The sequence below is a fragment of the Ictalurus punctatus genome, chromosome 22, assembly GCF_001660625.3.
Source record: "Ictalurus punctatus breed USDA103 chromosome 22, Coco_2.0, whole genome shotgun sequence".
In the NCBI taxonomy this organism is placed as follows: Eukaryota; Metazoa; Chordata; class Actinopteri; order Siluriformes; family Ictaluridae; genus Ictalurus; species Ictalurus punctatus.
Window position 1 is genome coordinate 808,014 of NC_030437.2, and position 14,487 is coordinate 822,500.

The 14,487-nt window shown below is 42.1% G+C and overlaps 2 protein-coding genes across 5 annotated transcripts in view; both read left to right on the top strand.

The window, feature by feature from the left end:
• The first annotated feature begins 163 nt into the window (after positions 1–163).
• On the top strand, positions 164–6,369 carry LOC108255580 (uncharacterized). Its single transcript, XM_017451653.3, has 5 exons — positions 164–427; positions 2,073–2,117; positions 2,248–2,550; positions 3,413–3,703; positions 4,953–6,369. The coding sequence occupies exons 2-5, from the start codon at positions 2,075–2,077 to the stop codon at positions 5,201–5,203; spliced, it is 888 nt and encodes a 295-aa protein (XP_017307142.1). The 5' UTR covers positions 164–427; positions 2,073–2,074; the 3' UTR covers positions 5,204–6,369.
• Positions 6,370–7,906: 1,537 nt separating this feature from the next.
• Positions 7,907–14,487, top strand: part of LOC108255415 (uncharacterized) — a 10,777-nt gene continuing 4,196 nt past the window's right edge. The window contains exons 1-4 of one of the 4 annotated variants that reach the window (XM_053674524.1): positions 7,914–8,009; positions 8,170–8,240; positions 11,369–11,422; positions 11,509–11,817. In XM_053674524.1, the coding sequence (XP_053530499.1) occupies positions 11,389–11,422; positions 11,509–11,817 (343 nt within the window). In that variant the 5' untranslated portion in view covers positions 7,914–8,009; positions 8,170–8,240; positions 11,369–11,388. The other 3 variants (XM_053674522.1, XM_053674523.1, XM_053674525.1) reach the window with 3 other exon arrangements.

The window sequence follows — 14,487 nt, forward strand, 5'->3', positions numbered from 1 at the left end:
TTTAATGATAACTTCCGGGAATTTTTGAGAGATCCGCCTTTGCTGTTCAAAAAACAAAACGGGTCCATTATAATGAAGGGGGGAGATGCTGTGTGGATGACGCTGTGTGTTTAACGCTAGATGTCACTCTTTCAGTTTTTCTGTGGCGGTGTTGTAAGAAAACTCCAGTGCAGTGTTCGGGCAGCGCACTTCCTCCTCGCTAACAGGCTAACGACGTTTAAATCGGGGTTTTAAAAGTGTTTTTATTATTATTATTATTATTATTATTAGTGTTTTTAACTCTGCGATTGGAAAGTTGATGTGTTTTTGTTTCTCATATCGAAAGGATTTTATTATCGACATCACAGTTATTGTAGAGTTATCAGAGCTGCTGTTTGTGTTCAGTCTGGAGATCTGTTGTTTTTATCTGTTGGAGTTTTTATTTCCGGTGAGTAGTCAATCTAATTCCTCCAGATGTTACACAGGTGATATTAACACTGCAGTAGATTATTTACACGGACGGGTCATGGGATGAAATGTTGGAGTGATTATTTACATACCTGTAGATTATTGTTTCATTTAATAAACACACAAACTATCACTTATTAAATATAAACTCCTCCCTGATACACTACACTCGTTTATACTGAAATACTGTGTGTGTGTGTGTGTGTGTGTGTGTGTGTGTGTGTGTGTGTGTGTGTGTGTGTGTGTATGTGTGTATGTGTGTGTTTATATGTATATTGATGGTGACTTCAGTGTGTGTGTGTGTGTTGGTAGTGTTATAGTGGAGTTTAACAGGAGATAAAATTCACCATATGTCAGACAGAAGTTTCTCGGTCAGATCCTAAACTACACTGTTTGTGGTGTTATGAGGTGGAGAGAGTGAGCGACGGACAGCACTTCCGGTGTGTGTTAGTGGGGTTTATTTACACTGTTATGTGTACACCACAGACACCGAGTTCGCTGCAGTCTCGAGCTGGTGGGTGGAGTTAAGTGAAGAGGCGTGCTCGTGCTGTTTGTGTGCAGATCTTTCTTTGGGCGGAGGGGGCGCTCATGCTGTTTCATGCTGTTCCCAGTTTCCACTGTAAACTCACGCTAATGGAACAGTGAATAAATCTCCATCGGGAATTACCAAACTCTTTGATCTCTCCTAAGAGAAGCTTTTTATTCATTATTAACTTTACTAATAAAAATAGTCTTCTCCCTCAGGCTGATGATGATGATGATGGTAGTAATGAAGCACGTTGTAGCATCTGCTGGAAATTAGACTGGAAAAGGAGGAGAAGGTTATAAAACTGTACGATCTTCTCTGAAGTATGTGAACTCTGTACGTTACACAGTTCTGCTGGTCTCATCTCATGCCGTGTCTCGTTTGTGGTCATTGTGAGAAACAGTGGAAGTCCTTTTTAAATCCTGTTTATTAATCACTGTGTTTAAGAGTTGCATTACCTTAACTGGTTTTCTAGCTCTATCACGCGTTTCATCGTATTCTCTCTCCTGTTCTTCCACAAAACATTATCTTCTGCTACTTTGGATTTAATATCAGTACTTTTGTTGGACAAAATGAGCATTGTGTGTGCACTAGGGAGTGTTGAATTTACCACCCGAGTGGATCAGTTGGCCAGACCGAGGATATTTATCTTTACTATTTTGAATTTGTCTGAAATAATTCTTTCTTTTGCAGTCAACAATAAATTCAGCACAGAAACTTCAGATAATAATACAGATAATAATACCGATATTAATACAGAAGCTACAGATATTAATAGATATTAATAGATATTAATACAGATGTTAATACAGATATTAATATAGAAGCTACAGATATTAATACAGAAGCTACAGATATTAATACAGATGTTAATACAGATTAATACAGAAGCTACAGATAATACAGATGTTAATACAGATTAATACAGAAGCTACAGATAATACAGATAATAATGCAGATGTTAATACAGAGATTAATACAGAAGCTACAGATAATACAGATATTAATACAGAAGCTAATCATAAAACCACAAAACTGAGTTAACTGCTGCTGTAATGGTCATGTGGTGTAACTTCGTGTGTGTTGTGTGTTTCTGCAGACATGTGGAGCTACACACTGCTGTTTGTGCTGCAGATCTTCAGCTGTAAGATTTCTTTATCCACATGTCTGAAATGGTGTTGGTGTGTTCAGCATTAGCGGTGTCTACACACTGATTTGTGTTAATATCCTCCATTAACACCTCTTCCTTTTCTTCTTCTTTCTGTTTTCTTCAGTTGCTCCCACTGTATCCGGTGATGTTTCTGTAACGGCCAAACTTCATCACCCCGTTACCCTCACCTGTAACTCCAGATGTTCTGGTGTACTCAAATGGATTAAGTTTCATAAACCAGGTAGTGTTCTGGCTCGGTGTGATCAGACCTCCTGCAGGTCAGAGGAGGGATTTAACATCTCTCATGATCAGTACCTGAAGGGGAATCCACATCTCACCATCACTGCAGCTGATTACAGTGCGAGAAGATTGTACACGTGTCTGTGTGACAATAAGGTCGTCTGTAACGTGCGTCTCCTCATCGAGCGTAAGTACACGTCTGTTCTCCACTAAGCACTCCTCTAGTCCTCTAGGTTGTAGAAGCATTTCCAGGAGGAGAGATCAAAGTAGGAGGCACCTGAACTCAACGATGAGTCATAACAGTGTCTGAATAATTCTTTTATTTTTAATAAATGTACAAAATGTTCCAAAAAGCCATTTTGCTTAGTCATTGGTGAGTATTGTGTGTAGATTGATGACAAAAACAATGAGTTGAATCTGTTTAAGATGAGTCTGAAACATAGCAACATGAGGAAAACTTGCATATGCACCGTAAGCTGTGTTTTCTGTGTGTGTGTCAACTGTGTGTCAAGTGAGTGAGTGAGTGAGTGAGTGAGTGAGTGAGTGAGTGAGTGAGTGAGTGGGTGGGTGGGTGGGTGGGTGGTGATGTCGTCGTCGTCGTCTTTGGTCTTCTCCAGTCTGGCTTTTCTCATTATCACCTAGCTTTCTACCTTAGTTTTAAACTGTAGAAGAGATTTAGTGGAGACTTCTTGCTGCACGTAAGACTTACTTCCTGAAGTTCCTCAGTGAGTTCCTCTGTACAGCATGCAGAACCTAAATGGATATAGTAGTGCTTATAATTAACTATAAAAACGAAATCCCATCATCAGTCGGTTGTATATTCTTCTCTGTAGCAGTAAAAACAGGATCATCACCTTGTCCTGTCACTGTGATGAAACGTTTCCGTTGTTGTTGTTGTTGTTGTTGTTGTTTACGAACGTTCTGTAGTGTTGTGGTGGTGATTTATGTTTGTGTTGTGCTATGGAATTGCCCAGTGTACTGTGGGCTTTAACCTCAACACTACACACTTCCTGCTTATGTCTCTAATTTCCTGTCTCACCTCTCCTTAGCTCTAGAGATGACCCATGTGATTGCCCCAGGTGAACCCATAGAGGTGTTCTTACCCCACACTGACCTGGTGGATGTGAGTTTTACTGCCAGTGATGCTGTACAACCATCAAACCTGCAGATCTGCAGCGTGGACAAGGAGAAGATCCAGTGCAGTCCAGATTATAAAGAGAGAGCGTCTCTCCTCAACACTCTTCAGATTAAAGATGGAGACGTCTCTGACTGTGGGAACTACACAGTACAGGATATAGTGAATGATGAGACTTTAGCCATCGTAACAGTCCATGTGAGAGGTAAGAAAGTGTCTAATGAGTACGTGTAACAGTTATACTGAATTATACTGAATACTGCTTTTATACAGTGACTGTCTGGGTTTAAAACCGTATTTGCTGAGACTAGAGGTGTGTGTTGTAGAGTTGTGCACTGGGACTGTGAGTTTAAAATGACACCTAAAAGCTTTGTGAAGAATAAAGTTGATAAAAGCAGTACAAGGATGTAAATGTGTCTTGTTTGGATCTCACGCGTCAGAAACAACCCTACAACACTTCCTAAGTGACAAGATAGTCATGTGTCACTTCATTTTGTCAAATTGTTGTGCTTCCTTCCATTACACACCCCTCTTCTCTTACTCTCTGATAACCTGTATACTTTAGACCCACACTCCACCCAGTGTTCAACCAAGGAATTACAACAGACATTCAGTAGACCATAATGGCTCTTACACTGACCCTCACAGTCATGGCATGCTCGAGCTTGTGTGTTAATCCACAACAGTAAAGAGCACGTCTCCCTGCAGAACACACTGGATTGGGTTCTAGAGCGCTCAGAGAGCACATTTAGTTAATAAAGCAGGAAGTCGGTCAGACTACATCACAACATCACTCTGCAAGACCCACAGCAGTTCTCCATCAGTGCTGGAACGATCAATAAGAGCTCTGTAGATCTGTATCGGTGTCTCACGCCTCCTCTGGTGTCACCTACCTTTCTGTATGGAAGTCCAAATCAGCACACGGCTTTCCTTCACTTTAAAAGCACCGTAAGCCTTTCTGTGTAAATTCCACCTGCTGCAGCGTCCAATAGAAATAAAGTCTGATTGTGTTTGCAGTGTGTTTTTACCTCCTGACACTTTCATATGGATCAAACCTTCACCACATCAACACCCTTTCTGTCCTGACTCAGTGTGTGACGTCTTGCAGAGTCCTCATGTTGTGATGTTTCTGTTCTGTGTAGAACAGAACTGTTCTGTGTCCACACACACACACACACACACACACACACAGGACCAGTGTGCACACTGCACTGAGTCAGGAGATGTGTTGATGGTCAATCCTGGAATAATGGATGATGTAGAGGTTTGATGTGAAAAGAACAGAAGGCTGTAGGCTGCACCTGGGTGTAGAAGTGAAGAGAGAATATCTGAGAGAGGTTCTGCTGCATGTTAAAGTTGGTATCAGAGCCGTGCTTCATCACCACATGCTGTACATAATGTGTGACGCTGGAACGGGACTCACAGGGTCGTTTCTCTCTCTGTGTGTTTTACAGAGCCGTCTCCAGACATCAAGCCGTGTCCAGACATTAAGCAGCAGGAAGGTGTACCAGTGTGGGGGATTGTACTGATACTGATGGTACTGCTGCTTGTATCTGTGCTTGTGGTTGTATCTGTGATGTATGTGCGTCTGAGGAGAGAAGTTCATCAGCTCCGTGAGAATGCTGAGAACAGCAGACTCGCTCTCCTCCAGCAGAATGGAAACGGTAACCATCCAGGAGAAGAGTCGAATTTAAAGAACCCTTAGGCCAGGTCCAGAGTGTATGATAAGATAATTAATCAGAGTGTAGATGAGCCACGTCGTATAAAACTATTGACGGCATTACTCATGTTACACTCCATCCACTGCCAGCCCGTGCAGAATACAATTCACTTTAATCTATTAAAGTTTTCAGTAAGACAGTCCGTCTGTAGGGGCAAGAAAAAGTATGTGAACCCTGTGGAATTTCATGGTTTTCTGCATAAATTGGTCATAAAATGTGATCTGATCTTCATCTAAGTCAGGGGTATTGACCAATATAATGTGTCTAAAATAATAACACAAAAAATTCTGATCCCTCATGTCTTTATTGAACACGCTCATTAACATTCAAAATGGCAGTGGAAAAAGTAAGTGAACCCTTAGAATTAATAACTGGTTGACCCCCCGCTTGGCAGCAATAACCTCAACCAGGCGCTTCCTGTAGCGGTGGATCAGACCTACACATCGTTCAGGAGGAGTTTTATCCCGTTCTTCCTGCAGAACTGCTTTAGCTCGGTCATATTCTTTGGACGTCTCGTGTGTACAGCTCTCTTCAAGTCATTCCATAGCATCTTTATTGGGTAGAGGTCTGGGCTCTGACTCCGCCCCTCCAAAGGCGGATTTTGTTTTTCTGAAGCCGTTCTGTTGTGGACTTGCTCCGGTGTTTTGGGTCATTGTCCTGTTGCGTCACCCAACTTCTACACAGTTTCAGCTGACGCACAGACTTTCTCACATTATCCTGAAGAATTGTCTGATATACTCGGGAATTCATCTCCCCTCAGTGACTGCAAGCTGGCCGGGCCCTGATGCAGCAGAGCAGGCCCAGATCATGATGTTTCCTCCCCGTACTTTACGGTTGGGATGATGATGATGTTTTCATGATGATAGGTCGTGTCCTTTTTACTCCAGATGTAGTGCTGTGTGCTTTTTCCAAATATTTCAGTCTTGGTTTCATCAGTCATCTTTTCATCTTTTTTCCTTGTACATTTGTAGGTCATTAGTGTTTTATTTTTATTCACAGCATGTTATACAGCATTATACAGTATACTGTGTTTTGTAAATTTTGTATTTTGTGTAAAAGATTTAAAGTTTTATAAAAATAAAGCATATATAATAATAATAATAATAATAATAATAATAATAAAAATAAAGCGTTTATGCTTCTGAAAGTTCATCTGAGTTCTAATTTCAGTTTGCGTGTGAATGATGTGAAGTTACTGAGATTCAGGAAGCTTTAAATCTGCTGGTCCTGGCTTGATGATCCAGTCTCTGGGAGAGAACACACACTGCCACGCCCACACACCGTCACGTGATTCTCTCATCTGTACACGCCCTTCACTCTCTCCATCTCCATCCACCTTTCATTTCTTCAGTATTATTCCCGCCGCCTTTCACACCGTCCTCTTTATGGTTCTGGTTTAAAACCTCAGGAGGAACAGAAGGTCGAGTGAGAGACGTCCTGCACGCAGTGTTGTGTATCTGCAAAACTCCACAAGTTTCTCCTCCATACAAACATCAAAGTGCATTATGGGTATTGTGCATCATTACGAGTAGAAATGGGGGAAATGCCATTAGAGTCATGAAAATAATCACCAGTTAAAAGTCCTGGAGAAAATCTGGGAAGATGAATATTCCGCGTTGGAAAGTTATGGATGGAGAGCTGATAAAGAGCACAGAGAATGGGAATGATTGATCTAGAAGTTAGCCCTACAGTAGCAGTGCCTATTATACCACCATGATTATATCATTATCCTTCAGATGATCTTCTAGCCATATATATATATATTTGTGACTTATAAATAAATCAGACTGTGTTTTGTAAATTCTCAATTTTGTTTAAAAGGCTTAAAGACACATTTTGCAATGTTAATCTCAAAATACTCTCCAGTTCCTGTGCCAGAAGGTAAGAAGCTGTGAGATGAGGGAAAGTGGGTGGGGCTTCCAGGTGGAGTCAGGTAATCGCAGAGAGATCAGAAAACAGCTGCACAGATCATTGCACAGTCACATGTCCATGTGCTCCTCTGAGGTTCCTCTGTGGTTCCTGGGGAGAGAACACTGCTCTTTTGGTGGAGTTTTGAGAGAGGACCTGTACTAGCGTACTCTGATGGGTTTTGTGGAGCTCTTACACTAAATGTTGTGATGCAGATGTGCTTCTAGAATATCATGTGTAATAAATATCAGGGGATATGGTGTCAGTGGAACTTCATGTACAGCTGATTAAACTGGTCCATACCACTGCAGACTAGTAGATCGAGTAGATATAGGAGTGATGGAGAGAAGATGGCCCGAGCCAGTGTTCATGGGATAGACTCCGGATCCACCACAACCCTGACCAGGAAGTTCTCTCTAGTCCTGATTAATATGGATTCATATGATTCAGTCTTTTTCTTCTGTAATTCCACCATAAAACTCTCCTGTTTGCTTTGTGTCCTGATCTATAAACACCATTTTAATCTGATTCCCTAAAATCACCTAGAAATAAATCTAGATTCCAAATAACACCATTAGATTCTCAGCTATTTAATAAAACACATTTATATCCAGAGTTATTAAATCAGTAGAATATTCCACTTAAACACACTTTGCTGTGCTGATTAAAGATGTCAGGATTAGTTTTAAGAGTGAAGATCCGTGACGTCATGAAACAAGGAACGCCCATTTTACAGTGTAAAGGGAGTGCCGCGCACATGGACATGTTGTAGTCTCGCGATAACAGGCTGCTGCTGCTGCTGTTGTTATTCCTCTTTCTCGATATCGACGTTTAAATCTGGTTTTTATTTCATTTTTAGTGATTTAACTCTGCGATTGGAAAGTTTGTGTTTTTATTTCTCATATCGAAAGTATTTTATTATCGACATCACAGTTATTGTAGAGTTTTAGAGATTAGAGCCGGTGTTTGTGTTCTGCAGCTCTAAGTTTGGAGCTAACGGAGCTGGTGTGTGTTTGTGTTCAGCATCTGTTCACTGCTGGAGATCTGCTGGAGCTTTTATCTGTTGGAGTTTTTATCTGTTGGAGTTTTTATCTGCTGGAGTTTTTATTTCCGGTGAGTAGTGAATCTACTTCCTGCAGATGTTACACGGGTGATATTAACACTGCAGTAGATTATTTACACGGACGGGTCATGGTATGAAGAGATGACTGGTCGCAGAAACTGTGACACAAGGTCATCAAAAGTGAGAGAGAAATGATGTCCGCTGTCGCTGATGTCCGGCTCAGTGTCCGCACAGGGGCAAGGAGAGTTTCCCTGCTTTCCTCAGATGTGGAGGGACAGTTAGAACAGCACCTGCAGAGGTGTCGGTGGTTTTCATTTCAGTGTGATGGATCGGTGGACTGGAGTGAACCCTCGATGTTTGACACAGTGTGTGGATTATTTCCTCCCTGATCAGATCAGCTGTAGTTCAGCGTCCATCCCGAGATATAGACACTTGATGTACAGCTACAAGCTCCTCTTAGTGTTGAATCCAATCTTTAGAAGAGTCCATGCTGACGTTCAATTATAATCTTAATGTGTGTTTAACCATTAAACCGCTCTCTGTGTGAACACTTGTAAACCTTCAAAACATTTAGTTACTCTCATTCTAATGATGTATACTGAGATTAACTGCGTAATTTAAGAGACAGGAAGATCTGTCTGAGAATATGAAATGTCCACAGTGACTGCGTTTACATGGACAGCAGTAATCTGATTATTGACCTTACTCTGATTAGGATAATGTGATTAAGGTGTTTACATGAGTCGCTTTTAGAATACTCCTGTCATGTTCCCGTTTTACATGTTATAGATCATAATTAGATGAACAGCCCGCATCATTACGTCACCGCGCCACGCCGTCCGACGTCCCTCCAGAATTTCACATATCCACGTACAGTCCGTCTTCTTTACAGGACCGTATACAGTTCTGGTACCATATACAGTTTTGGGTGTTTTTATTTATTTTATTTACGAACGCTTTAAGTGCAGTTAATTATTAGTCATGCTGTACGTCCTAATAGACGACTGCTTGAAGCGATGGGCTGCGTCTCAAACTGCGTACTTACCGTCTATATAGTATCCGAGATACATGTATTTTTCCCCACTACAGGCCTATAGTAGGAAAGTATGTGGTTTGGGACGCGGCCGAACTCTCTTGTTCGCCGTAAAACTGCCGTGTGTGATTGTGTCCTGTCGCACAATGCAGTGAAAACTCCCACACGATGTTCATAATGTGATTAAGGTGTTTACAGTGAGGGAAAAAAGTATTTGATCCCCTGCTGATTTTGTACGTTTGCCCACTGACAAAGAAATGATCATTCTATAACATTAATGGTAGATTTATTTGAACAGTGAGAGACAGAATAACAAAAAAATCCAGAAAAACGCATGTCAAAAATGTTATAAATTGATTTGCATTTTAATGAGGGAAATAAGTATTTGACCCCTCTGCAAAACATGATTTAGTAGTTGGTTTAAAAACCCTTGTTGGCAATCACAGAGGTCAGACGTTTCTTGTAGTTGGCCACCAGGTTTGCACACATCTCAGGAGGGATTTTGTCCCACTCCTCTTTGCAGATCTTCTCCAAGTCATTAAGGTTTCGAGGCTGACGTTTGGCAACTCGAACCGTCAGCTCCCTCCACAGATTTTCTATGGGATTTAGGTCTGGAGACTGGCTAGGTCACTCCAGGACCTTAATGTGCTTCTTCTTGAGCCACTCCTTTGTTGCCTTGGCCGTGTGTTTTGGGTCATTGTCATGCTGGAATATCCATCGACGACCCATTTTCAATGCCCTGTCTGAGGGAAGGAGGTTCTCACCCAAGATTTGATGGTACATGGCCCTGTCCATCGTCCCTTTGATGCGGTGAAGTTGTCCTGTCCCCTTAGCAGAAAAACACCCCCAAAGCATAATGTTTCCACCTCCATGTTTGACGGTGGGGATGGTGTTCCAGGGGTCATAGGCAGCATTCCTCCTCCTCCAAACACGGCGAGTTGAGTTGATGCCAAAGAGCTCCATTTTCGTCTGATCTGACCACAACACTTTCACCCAGTTGTCCTCTGAATCATTCAGATGTTCATTGGCAAACTTCAGACGGGCATGTATATGTGCTTTCTTGAGCAACGGACCTTGCGCGTGCTGCAGGATTTCAGTCCTTCACGGCGTAGTGTGTTACCAATTGTTTTCTTGGTGACTATGGTCCCAGCTGCCTTGAGATCATTGACAAGATCCTCCCGTGTAGTTCTGGGCTGATTCCTCACTGTTCTCATGATCACTGCTACTCCACGAGGTGAGATCTTGCATGGAGCCCCAGGCCGAGGGAGATTGACAGTTCTTTTGTGCTTCTTCCATTTGCGAATAATCGCACCAACTGTTGTCCCCTTCTCACCAAGCTGCTTGGCAATGGTCTTGTAGTCCATTCCAGACCTGTGTAGGTCTACAATCTTGTCCCTGACATCCTTGGATAGTTCTTTGGTCTTGGCCATGGTGGAGAGTTTGGAATCTGATTGATTGCTTCTGTGGACAGGTGTCTTTTATACAGGTAACAAACTGATATTAGGAGCGCTCCCTTTAAGAGTGTGCTCCTAATCTCAGCTCGTTACCTGTATAAAAGACACCTGGGAGCCAGAAATCTTTCTGATTGAGAGGGGGTCAAATACTTATTTCCCTCATTAAAATGCAAATTAATTTATAAAATTTTTGACATGCCTTTTTCTGGATTTTTTTGTTGTTATTCTGTCTCTCACTGTTCAAATACAACTACCATTAAAATTATAGACTGATCATTTCTTTGTCAGTGGGCAAATGTACAAAATCAGCAGGGGATCAAATACTTTTTTCCCTCACTGTACATGTCTGTAACGCACGTCCATAATGCGACTAAAACAGGAGTACTCCACCTGTCCTAATTCAATTAGAGCTTAATCCGAGTATGACCTTAATCAGATTAAGGTAAGTAAAAATTGCTGTTTACATGCTAGTTTCTTAATGAGAGTATGGTCTTAATCGGGTTAAGAGTGGATTATTGTTGTCCATGTAAACGCAGCTACTTACTTCTTTACAGAATGACTGACACTCTACCCAAAACACTGGAAAACACTAATGAAGAGATTGTACTGTAGAGTTCTGCATTCCACACTTTTCATTTTAACCATTAACCTGTTTTTAACCTGTTTTTAACCCCTCCCCCTTTTCCTCCAGAAGGATCGACACCGGCCATCATGCATCTCTGTGCAGGAGTGATATTACTGCTAGGTAAGGACTTTTATTTTGTACGTGTGTTCTGAGGCAGCATGTGCAGTGATGGGAATGTATAAATATCTCTCTATCCCCTCCCCCAGTCCCCTGTGTGGTGCTGTCCGTAGACCGACAGAAGGTGTTTGGGAATCTGCATGAGTCGGCGTCTCTCCCCTGTACTGTGCAGTGCTCTGGTGAACTGACCTGGACCAGGTTTCAGAAGCAGGACGATGTTCTGGTCATGTGTAGCAGCGTCTCGTGCAGGTCTAAAGACGGGTTTATTGTCTCTTATGAACAGTACCTGAAGGGGAATTCCTCCCTGACCATGCTGAAAGCTGATTACAGCCTTCGAGGACTCTACATGGCCAAGTGTGTCTCTGAGACCGTCTGTGAAGTCGTCTTTACATTGTCCCGTGAGTATTTATACTCTACATTTATTATTGATCTACTGTGGAGAGTAATAATATGGAGTACCTAGTAGTAAACTAACTTGGAGACCACATGCTAGTTATAGCACTTTTCTAGACACTCAAAGCACTTCACACTGTATGGGGTGGTGGTGGTGGGGTCTCCTTAACCACCACTAATGTGTATCCTCCACCTGGATGAAGCAACAGCAGCCGTATTGCTCCAGAACTCCCACCACACACCAGCTATTAGTGGAGAGGAGAGAGTGATGTAGCCAGTTCAGAGATGGAGATTATTAGAGGATGATGGAGAAGGGTCAGTGGGGGAATTTGGGCAGGACCCCGGGGTTATACCCCTACTCTTTACCATAAGCGTCTTGGGATTTGTAATGACCACAGAGAGTCAGGGGTATCGGTTCGTCTCATCTGAAAGACACTGCTGTTTTTACAGTATAGCGTCCCGGTCACTATTCTGGGGCATTAGACCCACACAGACCACAGGGTGAGTGCCCCCGAGTGGCAACCAGCAGCAGCCATAGTTTTCCCCAGGAGGTCTCCCATCCAGGTACTGAGCAGACTCAACCCTGCTTATCTTCAGTGGGAAAGCAGGCCAGAACTACAGGGAGATACGACTCTAGCATCAGAACAGGCTTTAAATCCCATTGAAGTGAACTGAACAGCACCGATGCTATTCAATAAGGAACTGCAGGGAAAGTGATGAGCACTAAACTTAAATATCACTTATATAATGTTATACAGTATAGAGCACTTTATTAGGAACACCTGTACACCTACTCATTCATGCAATTATCTAATCAGCCAATCATGTGGCAGCAGTGCAGCACATAAAATCCTGCAGATCCTGGACTAGAGCTTCAGTTCATGTTCACCTCAAACATCAGAATGAAGCAACAGTCTGATCTCTGTGACTTTAACCCTGGCGTGGTTGTTGGTACCAGATGGGCTGGTTTGAGGATTTCAGAAACTGCTGATCTCCTGCTGGGATTTTCTCTCTCTCACACACACACACACACACACACAAAACACTCTCTAGAGTTTACACACAATGGTGTGGAAAATCAAAAACAGGGATCTGAGACTGTCATAGGCACAGACTCGCCCAGTCGGAACAGCTGACGATTGGAGAAAAACCAAGTGATTTTATTTTTTTTAATAGATTTTTATTTATTTATTTTTACATATTCAGTCTTCATCTGTCCAGTTTGGGTGAGTCTGTGCCCGTGATAGCCTCAGATACCTGTTCTTGGTGGAACCTGATGTGGTCTTCTGCTGCATGTGTACATGTGTTCCTAATAAAGTGGACAGTGAGTGTAGCTTCATGTTATTAATACACTGATGGTAATTCTGACACTCATACAGACATGTACATGTCCTGAGTATTTTCTAAAGGACACAGAGGCTAATACACTGGGTGGACCACAGACATGGAGATGCAGTTCCCACCAAAAGTATTGGAACAGTCCTTCACTATACACTGAAGACATTTGGGTTTGAGATCAAAAGATGGATATGAGGAGCTGGATCAGAATTTCAGCTTTGATTTCCTCATATTTACATCTAGATGTGTTACACAACTCAGAACATGGCACCTTTGGTGACAGACCACCCAGTTTTTGGATGAGCAAAAGTATTGGAACAGTGTCTTATAGTAAATAACACAATATTTGGTTGCATTTCCCTCACTCGCAGTAACTGCATCAATCCTGCGACTCACTGACTCCAAACTGCTGGTTTCTTCTTCTGTGAAACCTCTCCAGGTTTTTACTGCAGCCTCTTTCAGTTGTAGTCCTGTGTTGAGGTGGAACTGTGTTTTGGATCATTGTCTTGCTGCATGATGAAGTTCCTCGTGATTCATTCCGATGTATTTCTCTGTAAATCTACAGACAGAATGTTCCTGTAAACTTCTGAATTCATTCTGCTGCAACCATAATGAGTTCATCATCAGTAAAGATTAGTGAGAATGTTCCAGAAGCAGCCATGCAAGCCCAAGCCATGACACTACCTCCACCATGTTCCACAGATGAGCTTGTATGTTCTGGACCATGAGCAGATCCTTTCTTTCTCCACACTTTGGCCTTTCTGTCACTTTGGTAGAGGTTAATCTTGGTTCCAGAACTTTTGTGACTCATCTCTGTCTGATTCTTACTGCTGATGAGTGGTTTACATCTTGTGGTATGGCCTCCTATATTTCTGCTCTCGAAGTCGTCTTCAAATGGTGGTTTGTGAGACCTTCACTCCTGTCCTGTGGAGGTTGTTGTTGGTCACTGACTGTTGTTTTTGGGTTTTTCTTCACAGCTCTCACAACGTTTCTGTAATCAGCTGTTGTTTTCCTTGGTCGACCCGTTCTGTGTCTGTTCCTCCGTACACCAGTGGTTTCTTTCTTTTCAGGACATTCCAAATGATTGTATTGTTTATATCCAATGCTTGTGCAGTGCCTCTGATAGACTTCCCCTCCTTACTCAGCTTCAAAATGGCTCGCTTTTCTCCCATAGACAGCTCTCTGATCTTCACGTTGGTTTATCCTTTAATAACAAATGCCTTTACAGGCAAACCCAGAGCTCAAACATGGATTCTTTAATTGTTTAAAGATTTGATCTAACAGGACACACCTAGTTAACAAACACCTGTCAATCACATGTTCCAATATTTTTTGAT